The sequence below is a fragment of the Chelmon rostratus genome, chromosome 15 (genome assembly GCF_017976325.1).
Source record: "Chelmon rostratus isolate fCheRos1 chromosome 15, fCheRos1.pri, whole genome shotgun sequence".
NCBI classification, from domain to species: domain Eukaryota; kingdom Metazoa; phylum Chordata; class Actinopteri; order Chaetodontiformes; family Chaetodontidae; genus Chelmon; species Chelmon rostratus.
The window spans coordinates 26,433,881-26,456,225 of NC_055672.1; the positions used below are offsets into that span (position 1 = coordinate 26,433,881).

The window sequence follows — 22,345 nt, forward strand, 5'->3', positions numbered from 1 at the left end:
GGTTTATATCTTTCACCTTTGACCTGTGAATCAGTTTTCAGCATCTGTCGCTTCCCTGAGGCGACCTCATCAAACAAATTTTAAATCTTAAATCTGTTGTGCTCTCTGTTGGCTGTACTGAATGCATTCACGTTGGACTTTATTCATAGTAGATGTAACTAAACAGGGAGAATTTCCTGAAATCTCTCTGTTCTAACTAGCAGGCTTTTGTCAACTTTTATTTTCAGCTGCGCTGCACATGAGCTTTAGAGGTGTTGGTAGGCGCGATGTTTTTTCTCTTGGCGAGACCGCCAGGCTCGTAGACCTGCCAACACCTCTAAAGCTCTCTGATTAGCCTGTTATATTTCATTTGTGGCGGCTGTGTAAGCCAGGCTTCTGTGCTAAACACACAGACATGAGGCTGATATCCTCTTACCTCCCTCTGAGAAGGAAAACAAATCCATGGATTTCTCAAACTGATCCTTGAAATAATTCAACATATGGTGCAACATCCAACAGCCTACCTTTTTCTGACACTTTCAGCGGTCTAGTAATTGTTGAGTGACACAGGACTTCAAAGTAAAATGTTACCAAAGGTGTATTTTTTAAATTTCACATTAGATGAAATGGTCAAATGAACTGTCATTATGCAAAGTTGCTTTTGTCAAGCTTCACTTTTACTTTTTCTTGTACTCAGATGGACGTTTCTACACTTTTCTCTCCTCCCTTTTTTCTTTTCTGCACTACGAGACAGGACTACATGACGAAGTTGAAGCACTGCCCAGCTCCTCCAGGAAGCGACGCCTGGCTTTGAATACGAGCTAACGCATTGTGACGCCGGCACTTAGAGCAAGTCCCAGGCTAATCGCTTGGTGTTTGCATAGATCGAAGGACCGCACCAGTGTCAGCCTCTATTTCTGCTGACCATTTTCCAAAGAATGCTGTCACATTTCCATTAGGTTTGATTAATATGTGCCCAGGGTGAACATCAGCATGCAGGACAACTGGTTGAAAGTTGATCATTACATCATTTCCGCTTTGCTATAGTCAAAGTTGCATACATGGTAGTCAAACTGGGTGATGCATTGTGCAGGCTCCCCGTTATGCCCTAACAAGGAAGTGGAAGGGCCCGGGAAAGGACTGTGTCATTTGGTAGAGAAAAGGGAGACTGAGACAACTTGGTCCACTTACTTTTAATTTCAATTCATTCAGTAATTTCAAACATTACATATATATATATAACCACGGTACATCATTTATACAATTTAATGATATAATAATATAATAAGATTGAAATTTCCACCAAAATGTTTTACATGATTATGTTTAAACTGATCTTCAGTCAGTTGTACAGTTATTATGATTTAAGCAGGAATTAAACTATGGAGATTAAAAACTCAGCATTACATCCTCCTCCTTTCCTTCTTTTGCCTTAAATATGCAAATGAATGACTGGATGGATATTGTGTCTTTGAACTCAATTGTATGGTTAGTACCAAATGACCTGGTACCTGGCCAGATAACTTCCTCTGAAGTTTTTTAATTTTATATTTTTTATCTTATATTGGTTATACAGGAGTAATGCACCTGTTAAATAAGGTGTTCCCTGGAATTATTACAAAAGGTTGACTTGAACCAGCAAATTAAAACGGTGACTGAATGAAATGATGATCAGAAGTAACTACAGATGTAATGCCCATACGATGGATGTCTCACCTGAGCAACGCTCCACCTTTATTTATATATTCTGAATTATCAATATGTCAAAAGAAAGGAAACCAACACCTTCCTGGATGGTGGAAAAAAGAAGAAAATGTCAAACACTTTGTCATTCTTTGGAAAATGGATGGTTGTAATGTAAAGAATTCATGATCTATGTTTAATTGGCAAAACCTTAAACACACTGGTGTGATCATTTTTAAACAGCAGCTTAAACAAATCATACTGTAAGTGCTCTTTTTCACACATTTATTTATTGTCTTATAAGTAGTGAGAATTAATGTTTGTACTTATGGTAATCATGTATTTAACTGCACTGTTCTTGTATTGTACATAAGACAGATATCCCTGCTAAATGTATTTGGTACAGTATGTTGGTGTAAGACACCGACATTGTCAACTTCACACGTCGTGTGTGTGAATTTGTTCAAACACTAAGCAAAATGATCAATTTCTACTTACAAATCAGTAATAGTGTATGGTATGAAGTTCAGAGCTCCAAACACACACACTGGCGTGTTATTGATTTAGGGAGATGCCAAATTCATCTGCTGTTGAAAAGTCGATGGCAAGGCACGTGGCAGGGGGGAGTGCTGCTGCCCAGCACTGCGCCGCTGCACCGTCAGCTCCACAGTGGAACACGCCCATGGCACCGCGGCTGGATGTGTTTGGGCTCCTTTTTGTCCACAGGGGTTAGGGTGAAGTCATGTTTAGCACAGGAAGGTCAAACCAGAATCTGGAACTGAAGCTTCATCGCACTTGAATCATCAGAATTTGTTTTTAACTCTTCAGAGTAAGGGCTGCTTTTTCCCTGTATGATTTTGCGAATGTAAAACGCTCTGAGAGAAGTGGAATATGGGAACTCTAAAATTCAGACCATGTGAATCCATGTTATAGTGGCAGCCTGGCCATGCTAGCTGTAACAGAAGTTAAAGAATTAGAACAAATCCTCCTGGTGTTGAAAGGAAAGAGTGCTGATCCTACTCATGACATCACCACAGGACCTGTTAGCCAATGATAATCTCATTAGAATGTACTACATGCTCAGAGTACACTGAAGAACACGACTCAGCTGGTTTTCATAGACTGTAATTCCTTAATGTGAACTCGTTCATTTATTTATTTGGACTCTTGTTGTTGGGGTTTGGGGTCGGGTGTAGAGGAAATTGCATAGATGTAAAATGTAGGTCACTACCCTTTCTTAGAATTGATTTGTTAATGGTTGTATTTTTTTTATTGTTGACAATTTCACCAAAAATACGTCTTCATTTATAATTCGCACATGTACTTACTTCAGTTGTAATATTTTAACTTCAAGGGGTGTGAGAATGTTTACAATTTTGTGTATTACCTGTTCTTTTTGTTTTGTAAAGATATAATTAAGACCTGGGAATTAAGTTGAATAGAGAAGCTGATAAAGTTCGTTTTTATTTACATAAGTTGAAAGTGTTGATGAATTTGTGAGAAAAATGCATCTGACAAGTGCAGCTACAATTTCTTGCCTTAGAGGTTACAGAGGCCAAACTATCCAGTAAGGGATCACAGGATTGTGGTTCAGAGGAAACTTTAAGAAACTGTGTGGCGACAGTGACACACAGTTTTTATATGATTGTTTGCTACATCAGGTCTTATTTATTTCATTTCGACCACTGTGGGCCTCCATATGAAAAAAAACAAATGATCTTTGAAGTGTCACCAAGGAAAACACCTTAACAGAGATCCAACTGTTTAAAAGATCTAAACTGACTTGATGTAATCAACCAGTTGCTTTCCGTAATTAAGCTCAAGAAAACTTAAGGAAGCTACACTGGAGTGAACATCAGAATGAGGCATCAAATCATTTTGTAGAATTAAATAATTCATTCGACGTAAAAAAAAAATGTGCTGATCAGACTCTGATATCAAAATATTGATTAGCTAATGTTCATGCTCTTTTTTTGCACCACATACGGAAGCTTTTTGCAGAACATAACACAGATGACGTGAAATGATTCTGTGCCTCATTTTGATTTGTGAAGTTTACCTCTCCTCTTCTTCTCGTCATGCTAAAATGCAAACAACACCACCTGTTGCTTTAATTGAAGGCTGTACTTGGTGCAGAGATGTGAACAGTTTCACATTTCCAGCTGGTTGCACTGCGTTTTGTCCAACTCTCAGCACTCGGGGTTCAACAAGGGCACTGCACCATATTCCACATGTATGGAACATGATTAGAGCACAGCAACAGTCAGGTGCCACAGTTTTATGGAAAAAGACTGACTTATTTCTCAAATTGCTGACATTAATCTCAGAAGTGAGTGGCCCTAATCATCTTCCATACACAAGAACACCCGCTGTCATCAGTGCCTAGCAGTGTTAGTTGACCAGTTAGCGTGGAGCATCTGTAACACGAGCGCATTTCAGTTTCAGAATGGTGATAATAGACTTTAAAGGACCATAGCAATGGTTTCTCTTTGCTCCTGTCTTAGTCCACTGACTGTAAATTCCACATACCTTATATTACTGTCAGCCACACTTTAAAAGCACACTCGGATGTGGTTTCACTTCATTTCAGCATGGTACAAGAATTCAAACAACCTATTATTATATGTTGCCAGAGGAACGTTGTTGTTGTGTGGTAATGCAATCAAGGATTTTCAGATCAGTCTGCACTTGCAGCTGATTCGAACAACAAGGGTAAAACCTGACGCAGGCAAGTTTCAGGTACCTGCAATTCGATCATCAAACTGTGGCGAAAGACGTTAAAGGCATTCGCTGCCCGGACGACGTTCAGAAAACAATGATTTGGGAAACGGTCAGCTGCAGGAACAGAGAACCACTGGTGTGGTCCTGTAATGACAGTTTGAAAATGAGGATAACGTCAAACCGGGGACTGAGCTGCTTCAGAGCTGGACAACACTGCGTATGAGTGCAGTGCTGCTGTGTTGTCCCTCATGGAAGCTAGTATTTGGAATCCAATGCCTTCAGTTAGCAATGACAGCACGTGGCGGCACAGTGAAGGAAGTACTTATTGAATCTGATCCGTTTACAGAATGCGGTAATCTGGGCCACTTGAATCTCAGATCCTGATTTTAGAAGTTATTTAAGTTTAGTTGAACCGACTCAAAGCACTTATCTACCTGGATGATTCAGCATACCTCTTCGTATGGGTAAGGACTGTATGATAGAAATGTAAAAGTTTCTGTGGCATTGTTTCTAACTTTTTACAGTGGTTACTTCATTGTATTTGTATATTTTGGTGAGCCATTTTTTACGTGTCCTTTTTTGAGTACCTGCAATGACTGTTAAATGCAGATTCAGCATTTTCGATTAGTTTTTTTTTATCTTTGAATGTTCAGATGGCCTGTGTTTTGTTTATATTTTTTTGTAAATATCGTGCAACATGTCATGTTTTGTTCCTTTGATAAGAAAAATGTTTTAAAGAAAAAAAAACATTTTGCCCAGGCAATTTTTGTTGAGAAATAAAAAGCATGAGAATTCTACAGTGTGGGGTTGATTCAGTATTTGTTGACAAAGCAATTACTGTTTTGTTAAGAAGCATTTAATCTGAATATAATATAAAGTATCATAGTTTCTCATGAAATGACTGTATACAAATGACTATGCACAGATACATACATATTCTATTCAGGTCTGCGACTTACAAAAAGGTATTTTAAGCTTGCGAAGTCCGTGTCACAGAAGCAAACCAATCCTCTGAGGAATTTGCTCCATAATCCACTGTGCTGTTTCTGCACTTCTCAAAAATTCAGCCAACACATGGAGAGATGTTTTTAAAACAATACAATCCTTTCCTGTTTGTACCCACATGTAGGCATTATAAGGTGCTTCAGAACATACTGGGCTTTGGCACTGACTGACTGCTTTTGGCCCCACGTGACTTGAGCGGTGGATCAATGTTGATGGCTGGATCATTGATACAGTTTCTCCCCTGTTTGTGACCCAGCTGGGCTGCGGAACACAGCTCCTACAGCCGTCATGTTAGCCCCGTCGCTTCACTTCTTCATGATAGAGGAGATATCCAGAAACATACTCTGAAAAAGACAAGAAGACAGCTTTGATTTAGACTGTGGCTGGAGCTGGACATAAAACACAGAGCAGAGACTGCTCCTAACATTCTTCAAGTGGTCAGCAGTGTTTGTAAAGGTACACGAATAGTTTCACATCTTGGAACAGGAATATAATAATGAATAAATCCTTTACATCGATCCACATTTTTACATTTTTCTATGAAAACATTCCTGGTACCTTCACATCATCATTGGCTTATTTTCCAGGCCATTGTTGACGAGGTAGCACTTAAATAACTTTGAGAAAATAGAAAATGAAAAAAGAAACTGTGGAGCCCTGCACATGTAGAAAAAAACACCAAATTTGTAAGAGCGGATCAGATGAATTCATAGATGAAGTTATTAAGCAATGTAAGATTGTTTAGTCAACATTTTGGCTTGGTAAAGGGACAGTATTACCATGAGTCTCCACTGATGAACAACATGTTGTCTTTGACATGCCTTTAACATATGTTCAATGCTCTGTTAATTCCATTGCACAATCATTTGAGAGCATGAATTACTGATTAGTGTGCACAAATTGATTTAAGAGTGTGAGTTCCACTCTGTAGATATGTGTGTTTATAAAGGGTTAGTCATAATCAATAAGATTCATATTGAATCTGATTGTGCATTTTGATTTTTTTTATAATTATTCTTTGTGTTTAAATGTCATTTATTAAGAAACTTGTATTCTTACTTGTATTTATTTTAGATTCTGTCTTATCTAGATTTTTGTTTTATTTGTCTATCTGATCTCATGCTTGATATATTACAACAACAAAAGAAAAATGTGTGTGTTGTCCACCCTGTGCAGTCTGTAATGGCAGCACATTGCTTCCTTGTGTTCCTTTCTTTCATCCTTCAGTCAGAACTGAAGGGCAAAGAGATTCCTGTCAGATGTCTGTCTCTTTGTGTATCACAATATTTCGACTTTGGTATTGGGTGTTTTGGCCAAATTTGTTGGTTATATACAGACTGTCAGGTGTACTCGGCTGTTTACAACTTTGCCTTCGACGTTCTTAACTTGTGATTGGACACATGACATCATTCCTGCTTTTTACTTGCCATTGACATTCTTCGGCCACCGGGAGGCGGCATCATGGGCATGTCTCCCTGCAGGGAGCCCAGCTCGTCCGACTCCTCTGAGGTATGTAATGAAGGGCTCGTGGAGCGACTGATGGAGGACAAGCTCTCAGATGGTGGCCTGATCATGAAGCTGGTCTTCCTGGGGTTGGGGATAAGGGATTCGCTCCCCATTGACTCCCTTCGCTCATCCTCCTCCAGGTCTCTGATAGCACTGGGCCTTAAGGTGCTCGTGGACAGCAGAGCTTCCAAATGGCTTGGTTGAGGGGGGTCCTCGTGATGGCTTGTACTCCCCTCCACATTGGACACAGCAGAAGCCCAGGCTGGGTGGTGGTCCACCGTGGCTGTGCGGACCTCTGGACCTCGATGGATTTGTGGAGCTTGGATTGCACAGTTCTGGCCAGACCTGGGTGGCATCCTAGGTTGGGGGCAGATATAGCTGGTCTGACTGTGTCCCAGATGAGACAAGCTGTTGTGTCTTGGAGCGTCCTGGTTGGCTTTGAGCCCAGTGCTGTAATGAGGAGACCTCATGTCCGCCTCTGGAATCACTTTGAAGGTCTGAGTCAAAGGCCCATTGTGAGGTGATACATTGCTCATTACACAGAGGTGCGGAAAGGATGCCTTCTTCTTGGACTTGTAAATCAAACTGTCATCTTCTGTGTACCTCTCTCCATACAGTGTCTGTTTGATTTTCCTCATGCCCAGATGGGATATTTCAAGGATGTTGAGGAAAAGTGACACGCCAGCAATGACGATCATGAAGACCATGAAGATGGTCTTCTCCGTGGGCCTGGAGATGTAGCAGTCCACACTGTTGGGGCAAGGCAGCCTCTCACACTTAAAGAGTGGCTCCAGCTGGACACCGTAGAGTATATACTGGCCCAGGATGAAGCAGACCTCCACTACAGAGCGAGTAAGGATATGGATGATGTAAGTTCTCAACAAAGAGCCTCTGAGAGGAGCCTTCTTCACCTTCCTCTGCTCGTCCAGCCTCCTCAGCTCCCTCTCCATGCGCTTATGTTCGTCCAACGCCAACTCGGCATCGTCCAGCTCCTCCTTCAGCTGGGCCCGTCGGCGGTGGCGCTCCTTCTCCAGCGTTCGGATGCAGTAGAGGGCGTGGCCCATGTAGACCAGCGAGGGCGCAGAGACGAAGATGACCTGCAGGACCCAGAATCGAATGAGGGAGATGGGGAAGGCACGGTCATAGCAGACAGCCTTGCAGCCCGGCTGGTCGGTGTTGCAGACGAACTCGGACTGCTCGTCGTCCCACACGTCCTCGGCGGCCGCGCCCAGGATCAGCATGCGGAAGATGAAGAGTATGGTGAGCCAGATCTTGCCCACGATGGTGGAATGAATGTGGACCTCTTCTAGGATGCTGCCCAGCAGGTTCCAGTCACCCATGGTCAGCTTCACACCACTTCAATGCCACATGACCTCAATCTGTGAAGACACAGCATGAAGACACACACAACACATTACCCAAACAAAAACAGATTACATATTAAATACATTTTCACTCTGAAATTCTAAGGGAAAGGTACAGTTTATTATAACTTTTATTTGTGTCGCTCAGGCCATCAGGCCGTCTTTTTTTAGAAAAAAGCTGTATTTGAAAAGACCATTTTTGTTTGGTTTATAGGATGCTCTCCTTAAACAGCTGGACACTGTAGTTTTCCTGTTTCAGTCAAACAGAGGTGGAGGAGGAGGACATAGTGCATTTGCTGGGGACCATTTTCAGCGGCGGATAATCCACAGTTGGTGCTCTCGTGTATTTCCAGCAGCAGCATGGTGTATGTGAGCGAGTCAAAGTAAACAGTGTGTGAGTTCATGGTAATGAAGGAACATGTCACTAAGGGCAACAGTGTGGCTCATTGATGTGTTTTTAATTGTTTTGGACAATGATGGAGCCCTATAACACAGAGGAATAAGATATTTGGATGCCCACATAATACTTGTTGTTTGCATTCACTGTTTGAATGTGTGCGTGGAATTTGTTGACAAGAAAAGAACAAGTAGACTATCACCAGAATCAAATACATTTACGCTGAGGATGCTTTGAGATAAACGCTGGACCAATCAGACTGAGGGGAGTGTCTAAAAGTTGATGTAAGGCCCTCAAAACTTCCAAACACCACAAACAGTCATTTCAATGAGATGTTCTAGATGTATAATTTAAACAGATTCACAGTCCTAAATGTGGAGAAATTTGAAAGCTGCTTTGTTTTTCCATTTTTTAAATGGACCACTGACATCCTGGCGGGTGGTGTGCTCGTCCAATCAGATGTAGCAGGGTTCATGTTGATGTCTGTCTGAAGGAGATAACTGTCAATCATGTGTTGTACAAACTACGTCAAAAACGAGCTGCAGTCGGACCAAAGAGAAGAAGAGAAAAGCCAAACTGTATGTTACCATGTATTTGTATATTACCACTATATTGTCTGCTGCCATAGAGATCTAGCATTTGTTTGATCATACATTTTGTGGTGTCGCGCCAGAAGTCGTGTCTGGATGACACCATGGGACAACAACAAGATGACTGAGCTGCAGTGATTTTACGGTATCGCTGATGTTTGAACACAGTTGGCTTTGAAAAAGACCAGCTGGGGCACAAACAGACCATCTGTGGTCATATCACTGGAGCTTAGTGTGCAGCCGTCCTAGTGTCAGATATGCCGCTGCCATGACCAGCAGCTATTTTTTGGTGCGCATTCACCAGATAGCCCATGCTGATACAGAGGCACACACACACGCACTCACGCACGCACACACACACAGACACAGACACACACAACTTAAAATGTAGCTGTGCAGTGCTATATAAGTAACATGCAAAGCCTATTTTAAGGTGAATTTTCCCTTCCATTAATATGTAAAAGAAACGGTTTCCTGTTCTGAGGTCAGAAATTCAGCTGGAACCATTACTTTATTTTCACCATAACAACAGTAAATAAAAGTACATTTCCAATTACTATTTCGGCCTTCTGACTCTTACATGTGAGTCATTCCTGGACCAGCGTGGCATTATAGCAAATGACTCCATTCAATGAATCAAGCCTTTCAGCAGCACTTACATATCACTGGTGTGGGTTCCCTCTTTGCCTCTTGGTGCACTTCATCATGTCTATATAAGCATCCCAGGAGTTGACTGTGTCCGTATGGCTACCCCATGGAGATGTTTGGTGGTCCTCTTGTGCCAGTCCCAAACTGTAGTCCACATCCCCCTGCTCTCCTCTGTGTATCTGTGTGTGCTGTGGCTGCCTGTGTGTTGGGAGTGCACTCCCGTGTTACATGCAGGGTTCACAGGATGTGAGCATCGATCACCTCCCGACGGGACAATGTCCCCACCCCCCTCCCATCTCCCACGCCAACAGTGCCAATTCTAACCAGTGCCATCAATATCTCCCTCTCTGACAGAGAGAGACAGAGTATGGTCGGTCTTTCGCGTAGGGTCTGCTTCTGGTGCCCTCAACATAAAGATGTAACTGAGCCAATAGGGAGAACTTAACATTTAAGTTCAGCTCGGTTCACCCAGCTAATGTGCACAATGTGGTTTAATGGATCGGGTCCTACCTGCCCTCTTGCAAACAGCTTTTATTTTGGGATGTGGGGGTTATGCATGTCAGTCCATGTACATGCATGCATGACTGCCTGGCATCCCTGCTGTGTAAATTCAATTTCAATTTCAGGACACTGTAAAAGTCTCGTGAAAATTACTCAATAGTGAAAAAAGAAAATAACCACATGAAGATCATGATGGGACTTGGGGATTACTCTTGGCATCATTTGGTTTTCGAATTTTGCACCAGTCAATATTTTTAGATTAACAATCGGTCAAACGGCTATGTTTAATGAGGAAGGTGTCACTTGTTGTGATGAAGCCAGAGAGAACTGTCATCAATTCTTATGCGAGCTTTATATCATCTCTGCTTCTTTACTGCTTTGGTTCAGTGTCACAGCCCTCATCGTCCCTGTTTCCTGCTGCAGAAGGCAGCCATTTCTGCTCAAAAGCTCGATTAAACCCACTGTACACCACCTGCTCAGCACCAAACGACAGTCAGACACATATAGAGACCAGCTGGTGAACATAGTGGAGCATTTAGGAGGTGGTGGAGACCAAAAAAGCTACAGGAGAGTTAAAAATTGGCCTTAAATTCATCAATACAAACACAGATCTGAATGAGTGCTGAACACTCCAAGAAGCAACTGTTTGCTAATACATTGTGTTAGTCCATGTATTAAAAGAGGAGGCGTTTGAAGAGACATGACAGGTTCTAATGCATTTTTTCCCATAAATATCTTGGACATGTGTTTGCACTGTTAGATCATTGTTAATCCATTCTGCAGACCTTTCTGCAGTGCTTGCATTAGCTCAGGTGTGTATGGTGTACTGAGACAGTGTAGTTCTGACCAGAATGTGCTGCTTTATGTCAAAAAAGTGTTAAAGAGTGACATGGCAAAGGCATGAGTTTTTAACAGATTGAATGTTGACAATACCCTGATCAGGGAGGCCCCCAGACCCCCTCCCTTAGTGCGCAGAGTAAAGCAATAGTACATATTACTGGCTTGATTTGAGAGCCCTGGTGCTTGGCTGCATAAAATGACCAGCTGTGCCCGGAGGGCCTTTAATTAGGTTTCCATCGCGCTCTGACAGAGTCAATGGAGCATTGATTTGATTTTCCCTTCAGAAGCTGCTGCTGTGGTCGCTGAGGCCACATGCCAGATGTCACAGCAGGATCATTGGGTTACACAACCAACGGCTGCTTCATCAGGAGCTCCGTCAGATGGCCTGACTGACAGCTGAGCAGCGAGGGCGGGACCTTATCCACTCTCTGTTTGTTGACAGCGGACCTCATCCACCCACATGTTGGTCTTGATATCCTTGTTAGCACGTCCAACTAATTTAATAACCCAGCTGACTCAGCAACTAATGGAGGAATGTAACAAAGTAAGCACTGTGCCCACAATGTTGAGGTATTTGCACTTCACTGGAGTTTTATGCAACTTCACACTTGCATTTCTTTTATTCAGAAAAGAAATTCACTTTTTTACGGCACTGCATTCATTCAACAGCTAGTTCCTGTTTTGCATATTTGGATACATTGATGATGAACATCTAGAAATGATGCACTGCATATAATTATCGAATGTGTCATCTCTTTTTTTAGCTGACGATTAGTGCAACATTAAAATACTGTTTATACAGTAATAATAATAATCATTATCCAAGAATTGTAATGTAATGTATGCAGACAGTCTCTAGACACAGGAAACAGGGTGAGAGAGAGCAGAGGAGTGACATGCAACTTAAGTCCCTGGTCAGAACTGAACCATGGATGTTAGGTGGTGTGCACCTTATCCATTCAGCTCCTGGGGAACCCTCTATACTTATACTTTTAATACTTAAAGTACATTTTGCTCACAATACTTGTGCACTTTCAGTCATAAGTAGTGGTGAAGTAAGATAAGATTTTGGAGCCAGGACTAATGTAGTGGACTATTTACAGTGAGTTTGTGTGTCATTACCTTTTCTCATCTAATTATAACTGAATTGACTAAACTCAAATGTGTTTTGCTTATTGTATCTCCACTTTAATGTTTGATCATCACTGTGAGGGTTGATGTTATGTGCAAGTTTGTTTTTCACATTCACCTGTGAAGTGACAAGTGACATGTATTTATGTATGTATGTGTGAGTGATTTTGTGACATCACAACTGGTTTCAAACCCAACTGTGGTCCAGTACACAACTTACACACATGTAATGCTGATAATAGATCATATAATAGATGCATTTAACTTTTTTCCTTTGGAAAAAATCATATTCCAAGCCAAGTATGTTTGTCCAATCAGTGGATCTTTATGGCTAAGTCAACACTAAAGTTCAAAATACCCTCTCCTTTACTGCTCTCTGTGGCTACATAGTGAACTCAGCTTGAAAACTATCCATTACCACAGAGGATTGACACAACTTTTTTCACAAAACTTCCAAAAGTTTTGACATGCCAGAGTAAAGGAACAGCACGATCCATTCAGGTGCACCAGCTTCAGGCTCCTGATTTTGTGCACGCTGGTTCGCTGACACTGCTTTTTATGATTTACGTAATTAAGACGTAATTAATGATGCTCATTTCACTGATGGGTCATCTGCTGTGACAACTCAAAATATCAGCTGTGAAAAGGTGCTGCAGTTAATCTGAAGAGACATTTCACTCAAATTCTAAAGAAAAAAACTCTCTCCTCTGTGCTCTCAAGTCAACATGATGCTGATGACAGTTTTTTTAATGACGGGTCTCAACAAAGACATTCGTTTTTCAAGGTGCACATAAAACCAGAAACACACATTGTCAGGCTAATTCACACTACAGTTAAATGTAATATAAGACGTGGAATATTTACAGATCTTTGCTCCTGCTGTAGACTGAAAGGAGGCGGTTATTGTTGCAGGTATGTAGCTTATGGACACTTTCCATAAGTCTGCAACTCTCCCTTAAGACTTTGCTTAAGGAAAAAACCTATACTGCATAGTGTTGTGACGTTTAAACAGCAACAGTAGTGAAACTGTAAAAAAAAAAGGAAAATAAAACATGGAAGGAGGATTTTCATTTTAATGCTGCCTGCTGTAAATGAAGCTGATCTAATTTTTTAAATGTTCAATCAAATTGAAAAAGTTCATCCATTCTCTGCGAGTCTCCACCACAAGTCTCCTCCAGTATTAATCACCGGCAGGCATGTCAGCTCTCTGCATTCTCATTGGTCCTCAGCTTCTGAAGCTCCTCCTCCAGCACGCTTATTCGCTGCAACAGCTCCTTCCTGTCCCACTGGGCTCTGAGCTCCGTCTCCTGCTCCACCTCCACGACCTTCCTCTCATACCAACGCTCCAGCTGAGTGGACACCGTCTCAAAGAAACGTTGAGTCACCTGATAAGAAAGTGACACTTGACTCATCTTTTTTGAAGATGTTTCCAGCTATTAACCTGCAGAAATAACCATTTTACAAATTACAAAAATAAGACCATGTGGTAGTAAAATGGGATTATCCAATAAGGTTTAAAGAAAAGCAGGTTTTGCAGTATGTTTGCTGGATTGACAGGTCCAGTCTAAGCCTGTCACTGACTGCTGTGGTGGTCATTAATGAACTGACCTCCTTGGCGTGCAGGTTGTTCCTCTCCTGGCTGAACGTGGGCTCAGCGGGAGGGTCAATGAAGAACTCCAGCGTCCTGCTGCTCTCTTTATGGATCCCTGCACATCTGTGGGCTCTTATCAGCTCTCTGAGGTGTTTCCTGTATTGTCCATCACAGCTGTGTTCCTGCTGTTGGATTGGTCTGGGCCCCTGGTCATTGATGCTGGACAGGCTGCTGCTGCTTGAGAGGCCGTCCCCACACAGTGGCACCACTGCTGCTATGGTACTGTCCTGCAGTCCCGGAGACTGCTTGAAGGGGTCAGCAGAGCCCAGTGGAAACATTGATGTGTTCTCATAGTCACCTGATAGGAGAGGTGTTAATACCGAATAATCGGTTCAGTAAATGACGTTTTTGTTTTCTCATAGCAAATAAACACAATAAGCAAATAACAAGAATTCATTCAATAGTTGAGATCTAAGTCTTTGTCTTTGAATTAAGCATTCTTGCTTAATTCACACAAATAATTTAGATTTCTGTCTTTTCAAGTGGTCCAGCAGTTTCTTAGTTGTCATGGAGATGATTCAGTTTTTCTACAACGACAGTACATCTCTCAACTACAATACATCTGAAAACTAAACAATATCCACCTCCATGAGATGCACTTGAAACTTTCAGAGAAAGCTAAGTGGGCATTGAGTTAAGATTTCTTTCAATGAAATTCCTTCATTTCAAAATGTGTGTGCACACTGAGCACTGAGTGTCCATCTCCATAAACAACCAACTTTTAATTTAAGTTTAGAAGGCGTAAAGGTTGACTAACTGTTAATCAGTTATTGTTCTAACGTTGTGTCGTTACTTCAGTCACAGGTCACTGTGAGCTGCGCCACTGACCTGCGGCTGCAGTGATGAGTCATAAATCATTGCATGCCCCTATAAAATGTTTTAATTGACTTCCTTGTAGAAGCTGTTCTTTGACATACCTGGTGACCTGTCCACTTTCATTTCAAAGTATGTCCTGTTTCCCAGCAGCTCTCGCTCTGGGCCTTCCAGACTGTGTGTAGATTTCGATGGCACGATGTTGACGTAGGTAGCCAGTGACGTGCTGCTGTCTCCAGATACCACAGACAGCAAGGGGAGTGATTCCAGGTCGGCATCTGCCATGGACTGCTCCACAGACGGTGACGGGAGGAGTTTGTAATACTGGGTTTTGGCTGGGATGTGGATGTTCATGTCTTTCAGCTGGGACATACACCACCTCTTCAATTCATCAGTCACTGCTGCCTGCTTGAGGTAAGAAACAATTCTAATTTTTCAAGACGTTTTAATTATATGGCCAGTTATGACAGCTAAACATAACATAAGACCTCCCAATGTGTTCCTTCATAGAAATTAATCCAGTGTCAGCTGTAAATTGTGATTGATACCTGTGTCATCAGGGCTTCCTCTCTCTCCTGGGCAACTCTCTGCTCCATCCTGTAGTTCATGTTCTTCCTCTCTGCTGCTGCTCTTTCCTGATTCAGCATGTCTAACACTTTAATCTGCCCGAGCCAAAGTCAAAAAAATGAGACTGAATCACCTGAAAAACTTGAATTATTATGTAATGACCGTGGAACTTTCTAGCATGAAACTTGTCTTTAATTTCCACTAAAATCAAGATTCAGTTTTTCAATTCAAAAAACAGACATTGGTATGAAAGTGAAATAGCCTGAACCAACAGTTTAAGAGAGTGCAGGTATGAAAGGAAATGGACAGGGAGCAGACTCAGACCTGGTGTCTATTCCTGCGGTCCATTTTGCCCAGCCGATCGCTGACTTGCTCCTGCATGTTCAGGATGTGCAGCCTCATCTCCTCCTGCGTGACTTTCAGTTCGCCCTCCAGCTTCTTGAGCAGGGGCTTACAACGGCATCCATTGGCTGGTGCCTAAAGAGAGTGGTCACAAGTCATAAACCACACACTCAGCATCGAGCACTCCATCGAGCACTCTGATAGGGGTTTGTCTTTTCTTGCAGATGTGCTCAACATAGCTCAGCATGTTGAAAATGTTAAGGCTTGGAACCAAGGTTTACTTTAACTCTCTGCCAAGAATTGTGGTTTTGATAAATTCACTGGCTGTGACAAAAAACAGATTGCAGTTAAGAAGCAAACAAACAGCAACCTGTCTGATGTTGCCGTCCTTGTCACGGTAAAGTGTGTAGAGCTGATAAGTTTTTCCATCGTGAGCAGAACTATCTTCATCATCGTCACAGAGCAGATCCTTTGTTATGTGGAAGTCATTCTTTCCTTTTCTCAGATCATCTTTTTTCAAAACCTGCAAAGTAAAAGTAAAAGCAACAGATTACAAAATGTAGTTGTCATGCCTTAATGGAGCTCTCAAAGATGTGAGCAGCAGCAAGGATTCTGCTTGGAGAACGAATGCTTCCTGCATACAACGCATACAACATTAACTACCTACTGTCTGCTATACAGAAATCAGATATATCATCATTATATCTTATTATATGCACCAAAGTCAACAATATGAAGCCTGAACACATACGGGGGTGCTGGAGTGGTGCTGCAGCGTGGCTGGTTGTTGGCCTACCTGCACCTTGACTCTTCTCCTCTTGCGGTGCCTGTAGGGGCTGCTGATGGCGGCCGCGGTCTTGTAGCAATGCTGCTGCTGCTGCTGCTGCTGCTGCTGCTTCTGCTGCTGGTGAGGCCCCACCTTGATGGCAGTTTTGCTCTCCATCTGTTCACTGCTGAGCATTTCCTCCGCCACAGAGCTGCTGTCCTGCTCAGGACCCACAGACAAGAGATTCAATTCAAATGCAAACTGCAGTCAATTAAATTATTACTAGTACCTTTGTTTAATCTCTGCAATTTTAAAGATTTGACCTAATGTGACGAACTCAGTTATAAGAATTCTCCTCCACATGCTATAAAGTATTGTTGTTCCTGGTATTTTCTTACATTGTTTGGTGGAATGTCTACTCTGGTGACAGACTGGGTCCTGCGTTCAGCGGTCAGTCTTTCTCTTCGCTTCCTTATTGTTCTTCCTCGCATGAGGCGATGTACCTGAAGACAAATACAAAATCTGCTATGGTTACATTACCTAACAAGCCTGGGTGTGATACTATATGACCAGCTCTCCAATTTCTGCCAGTGTTGCTGTGACAACCAGTTCCTACAGATTCATTCTCCACAACATCCATAGGACGCAGTCCTGTCCTCACCCAGAAGTTGGCACCGGTTCTGGTCCAGGCTTTTTTCATTTTGTGCTTAGACTATTGAAACTCACTCCTGGCTGGTGTGTCTGCATGTGCTATCCAACCTCTGCAGCTCATCCTGAATGCAGCAGCCCAGCTGGTCTACAACCTCTCCTCCCTACCCTGCGCTGGCTATGGTATGGTATTTGCCTACCATGCTGCGACTGGCTCAGGCCCACCTAGCATCCAGAACATGGCCAAACCATTCATCCCAGCCCGTCCACTGTGCTCTGCTACTGTCAATCTGCGACTCCCTCACTACGAGAGGAACCCAGCTCCTGCCATACAGAATCCCAGCTGTTTGCTGTCCTGGCTCCACAATGGTGGAATGAGGTCACATCAGGAACTCTGTAGCAGACCGGGTTGTCTCCTTATAGTCTAAAGCACTTATTTGTAAGTCACCTTGCATCAAAGCATCAGTGAATGGTAATTACTACATTTTATTATTTATTGCTAACAATAAACCTGAAAATACACAAGATGTTTGCTAATGCTATTAAAAACTGTTGTTGTGATAGTTATACAGCTAAGACACAAATCACATTCTTGACACCTAATACAACAATATCCTAAGTTTACAATGCAGGTACCAACCTGAGGAGCTCTAGCCAGGAGAAGTGCCACATCTTTGTGGTTGTTATCTCTGGCCTTGTCGAGGGCTGTTTTACCTGCCTGGAAGTGAACAGCTTATCATGAACTCGATCACACGATAAGATGATCATTTAAGGACAGTTTTTTTTGTGATATCAGGATAACTGAATCACAGTCTGTTAGGACTAAGCATTCGACTTGTACATGTATGGTTGCATGGTGGGAAGTAGAACTCACATAGTTTCTGATTGTCCCATCAATCCCCGCCTCCAGCAGGAGCTGAACTGTCCTCTTATGGTTCAGAGCAGCAGCCACATGGAGAGCTGTGTCCCCTCTCTGCACACAAACACAGAAACATGTATAATACAGTATGTTTGTGTTTCTGTGCTTCACTGCAGTTTCTATTCTGGTAACACTTTCAGTGGCCCATAATTTCCATTTCCATAGTTTAATTTTTTTTTTAAGAAAATTCATAGACGGAACAGTGTAATATGGCCAATATTATTCATTAATTGTCAATGCATGGTAGATCAGGTGAACATAGAACAATGTATAATTTGTCTACAGGCAAGAAAGTCTCCAATAATAAATTAACAATAAATTAACTTACTTGGGTTTAAATGGAGCAGTTCTAACCAGGAAAACTAACTAACAGCCTGAATGTAAACAAGTACATTTACTCCAGTATTTTACTTAAGTGCAATTTTGAGTTTCAGTTTCCTACTAGTCTGCTCCAACAGAAATGTACTTCTTGCTGCACTACATTTATTTGTTTACTTGAGTTGCTTTATCAAAGTAATAATTCTCGTTCTTGGAAAAAATGCTGTAGTTGCAGCTCATGCAAACCGAACATTTCCTGCAGCTCCACATTAAAAGCATTTAGCATGAGTTGGCTTTTATTATGAAGCAGTCACAGGAAATGCACTGTGTCTGTCAGGGAGCTTCTCACTTACTGCCATTGTTCATTAAAATGCATCTACAAAACGAGACAACAGTCTTCCCCGCCATTTCTTGACAGCGGATCAGTTTTATACACTGCAGGGAGTGATGCAACACAAAGCAGCAGCCACAGTGAGCTGTTAGATGAAGAGCTGCAGGCGACAGGCTGCAAACCTCCAACTTCTCAGCAAGGTGAGAGTTTCACTGCCCTGCTGTTCAGAGTCACACTGTGTGCAGCAGAAAATCAGGTCAGGGCTGCTCACAGAATGATGGAAAAAGTCCAATTATTTTTCTTCAGTTCTAACTGACTGGTGGGGAGTCCCACGCATTTATTCTGTTGCAGGATCATTTACCCACCCAGCCATCACGTGAGTCATTAAGTTCATGAGCCATAGTGTTAATGGGTGTTAACGGGTAAGTCATGGTGTGAATGGGTGGGTCAACAAGCCATCCACGTGAGTCGTTAGGGTCAACCCTAACCCTGACCCTAACGACTCACATGATGGCCGGGTGGCTCAACGATCCTGCAATAAGACAAACGCCTGGGACTCCCCATCAGTCGGTTGGAACAGAGGAAGCCTCCTGGATGAGAGGCGAAACATCTTCTAGAACTTCAAGCGACTTTTGCATCATAACTGTTTTTAGTTTTGATACTTAAATCACATTTTGTTGATTAAACTTCCGTACTTTTACTTCAGCTACGTAAATAAATCTCTCAGAGCTTTTACTCTACCAAATTCCATAGCTAGGAAACAGGAAAGAGGAAATTAAAAGCGTCATCTTGTGCATCCTATGTAGAACGTAACCTTCACCTTTCACACTCACAAGCAAACCCAACATATTGTATTAGTAAAATCACACCTACATACACAAAACACCGTCAGCACCTGCACTAAAACCTTGTAAACACACACCCGTTAAGCCATGTGTACACAAGACCTGCACCAGTAACACAAGACAAATGCTGAAGTCACACACACAAAAGAGGAGTTTGTAACACACCAGGGTAACCACCTGACACTGTGTGTGAGTGGTTTCTATGTGTTTACACTCATGCGAATGTGTGAAGGGTTTTTTTTCTTCAGTATGACAGCACATACTGTACCTGGTTTCTCTCTGACACACGGCACAGAGAACTCAGCAGGATCTTCACCAGGGTCAGGTTGTTGTAGCGAGCAGCCACATGCAGACATGTGTCCCCCATCTGGAACACCAACAGAGTTCAGAGTTTAGCGCACTGTAAATCTAGTCCCTACTGCTGGACAGCCCGTGGTACATGGAGAGCTCAGTGCATCGTGGGGTGCTGGAGGACTCACGTTGTTTTTGGCGTCGGGTGTGGATCCTCCGAGCAGCAGAAGGCGAGCAGTCTGAGCATGTGCGTTCTGACAGGCCAGGTGGAGTGCTGTGTTTCCTGCCTGAACGCACATAACACAGTTAGTACAGAGCAAATGCAGCTCTGCGGCGGACTTTCATGTTATACTGTTGGCTATAACATGAGAATGTGACGCCACGACACAAGAGGAAAAAAACAACCAGACCCAAAGTTATTCTAGGAGTTTGTCAACATGGTCCACATCATTGAATGTGATATTCGGTGTGGTTTTGGTCTGCAGAACCATTCTTGTCACATTATAATGGATATGTATGTATTCAGTTTGAGTTACAATGAAGTCTGGAGTACCACAACCAGGCATAAGAATATTTGTTATTTGTAGGAGCCATGAAGGCGAGGTAAAGGTTTGATTATGCTCTTGATTTGTTTTGGTATTTTTGTTGTGATTGGTGGCAGTGATTTGCGGAATCTGGGTCACGGGAATATGGGCGGTGTCACTTAGTTGATTTAAGCACCTGTTCACCTGTGTTCACGAGGAAGAGGTTTGAGTGGGTTGCTGTATTTTTTGTTGACCGCACCATACATGTTAAGTCCATTGATCGCTGTTTGTTAAGTTGCTACGTTGTTTAAGTTGATTATCTATTTCATTAAAGCACTTTTCTCTAAGTTATTTCTGTGTCGGCGGATCATTGGAGAGCGCGTCAGACAAATAGACCATAGGCCCGTATCTCATCCTCTAAGCGACATCCTGGTTCTTGAGGTCGCTACACTATTAATCAACGCATATAAATCACACATAAAATGAAATTCCTCTGTGCACCTTCCATAAGGTAACCTAACAAAATAATATAAATATGCACTAAATGTCTGTATTAATGTACTTATGATCAACATTTGGAGAACTGAGACTAAGATTATGCAGTATTAATATCCAGAATCCTCCGAGCTGCAGTTTAATGCAGTTGGTCGAGCAGGCAATAGGTAGAAATCTAAAGTGGAAAATATTATATGTATGTCCAATAAGGATGTGTATAATAGTATACAATAGGAAAATTTTCTGTGTCTCTTAACTATGTCTCACCATATTCTCATCTTCATTTCTGCTCTGTGAAGCATTTTGTTACTGCTATTTTGGAAAGAAAGCAAGTCTAGCTGCTGTGGAAGGTTACAAGAGACTAAATGGAACTGATGCATGAAATGTTGTTAAATATAAAGTTTATTATTATTACTATTATGATCCTACCTTGTTCCTGATGTGTACATCAGCTTTTGCCTTCACCAGCAGTTTGACACATTGAGAGAAACCATGCCAAGACACCTCGTGCAGCGCCGTGGTGCCATCCTCAAACAGATATCGGACACAACCACACAAATTGAGAATGCGTATATGATTTTTCCTGTATCTGTGTGACAGTGTTCAGACATGTGCTGTGTGTCCACCACTCACTCTGTCCTGCAGATCCACGGCACAGCCTCCTTTAATCAGAGCAGCCACGGCGTCGCTGTTCCCCACCATGGCTGCCCGGTGCAGGGCTGTCTGGTGACACAGGCCCTGCCATGGTGGTGAAGGCACGTGGACCAGCGTCTGCTCACTCATCACGGCTGACACACACACATTACTCTGTAACTACAACATTAGTTGTAACAGCACATTCCTGCACACCTTCAGATGAATGACTCCTATCAAAGGCTTGTATATAGGTATATCCCAGTTTTAAGGCAACTGGCCAAGTCTATTACCTGAGTTCAGTCCCACTGATAACATGTTTCACTTGCTTTGCAGTACCTGAAGGTAGACGAGTGGCAATATTAAAATACAATTATTCAATCCTAGTGAAATTTCAATGCTAATGTTTGAAAATTCTAATTACTAGTAATTAGAATCTTTAATACAGCTACAAGCAGCGATAATCATGGTCCAAGCAGATTGTGAAAATTCACAAGCCAAATTAATTGCTGTATTGTTGGTAAGTAGGACTTGGCCTCCTGGTTATTGAAACCCTGACTGTGCCACTGTGGAGACATGGTTTCCACACACCCTGTCACAGCTTGAGGGAATGACACCACCTGTGCAAAACAGGTATTTTTGTCTTTGTAAATTTAAAACACTGGTGATAAAATTCGGAATAAAATCACACATCATACTGCTGGGCTGAATTCCCCCTCTAGAGATCAATAAAGGCTTCTCTTTATTTTATGCTTTAGCTCTTGCTGTGGGGAGCTGCAGAGCCTTTTCTATGAACATTTCTCACTGTGCGAATGTGAATGAATAAATAGTATCATG

At 42.2% G+C, this 22,345-nt stretch overlaps 2 protein-coding genes across 2 annotated transcripts; both read right to left on the reverse strand.

Annotated features, from left to right (window-relative positions):
• Positions 1-5,693: 5,693 nt before the first annotated feature.
• Positions 5,694-8,234, reverse strand: LOC121617965 (gap junction alpha-10 protein-like). Its single transcript, XM_041953164.1, has 2 exons — positions 6,816-8,234; positions 5,694-5,732 (listed from the first exon to the last, which is right to left on the reverse strand). The coding sequence occupies exons 1-2, from the start codon at positions 8,232-8,234 to the stop codon at positions 5,694-5,696; spliced, it is 1,458 nt and encodes a 485-aa protein (XP_041809098.1).
• A 5,330-nt stretch (positions 8,235-13,564) lies between these two features.
• On the reverse strand, positions 13,565-21,658 carry ankrd6a (ankyrin repeat domain 6a). The gene is made up of 14 exons (XM_041953165.1): positions 21,509-21,658; positions 21,305-21,403; positions 20,045-20,143; positions 19,834-19,932; positions 18,027-18,125; positions 17,793-17,870; positions 16,903-17,007; positions 16,535-16,723; positions 16,109-16,261; positions 15,721-15,873; positions 15,378-15,491; positions 14,934-15,237; positions 13,974-14,314; positions 13,565-13,750 (listed from the first exon to the last, which is right to left on the reverse strand). The coding sequence occupies exons 1-14, from the start codon at positions 21,656-21,658 to the stop codon at positions 13,565-13,567; spliced, it is 2,169 nt and encodes a 722-aa protein (XP_041809099.1).
• Positions 21,659-22,345: the final 687 nt, after the last annotated feature.

What these genes read in the sequence shown, in the direction of transcription:
- LOC121617965 (XM_041953164.1), bottom strand. Translation starts at nt 8,234, where the DNA reads ATGGGTGACTGGAACCTGCTGGGCAGCATCCTAGAAGAGGTCCACATT. An exon ending in GTGGCCGAAGAATGTCAATG is followed by an intron (nt 5,733 to 6,815) that starts GCAAGTAAAAAG and finishes TGTCTTTTTCAG; the next exon opens with AGTATGTTTCTGGATATCTC.
- ankrd6a (XM_041953165.1), bottom strand. Translation starts at nt 21,658, where the DNA reads ATGAGTGAGCAGACGCTGGTCCACGTGCCTTCACCACCATGGCAGGGC. An exon ending in TAGACATTCCACCAAACAAT is followed by an intron (nt 16,724 to 16,902) that starts GTAAGAAAATAC and finishes GGTCCTGAGCAG; the next exon opens with GACAGCAGCTCTGTGGCGGA. An exon ending in AGGACGGCAACATCAGACAG is followed by an intron (nt 15,874 to 16,108) that starts GTTGCTGTTTGT and finishes CACTCTCTTTAG; the next exon opens with GCACCAGCCAATGGATGCCG.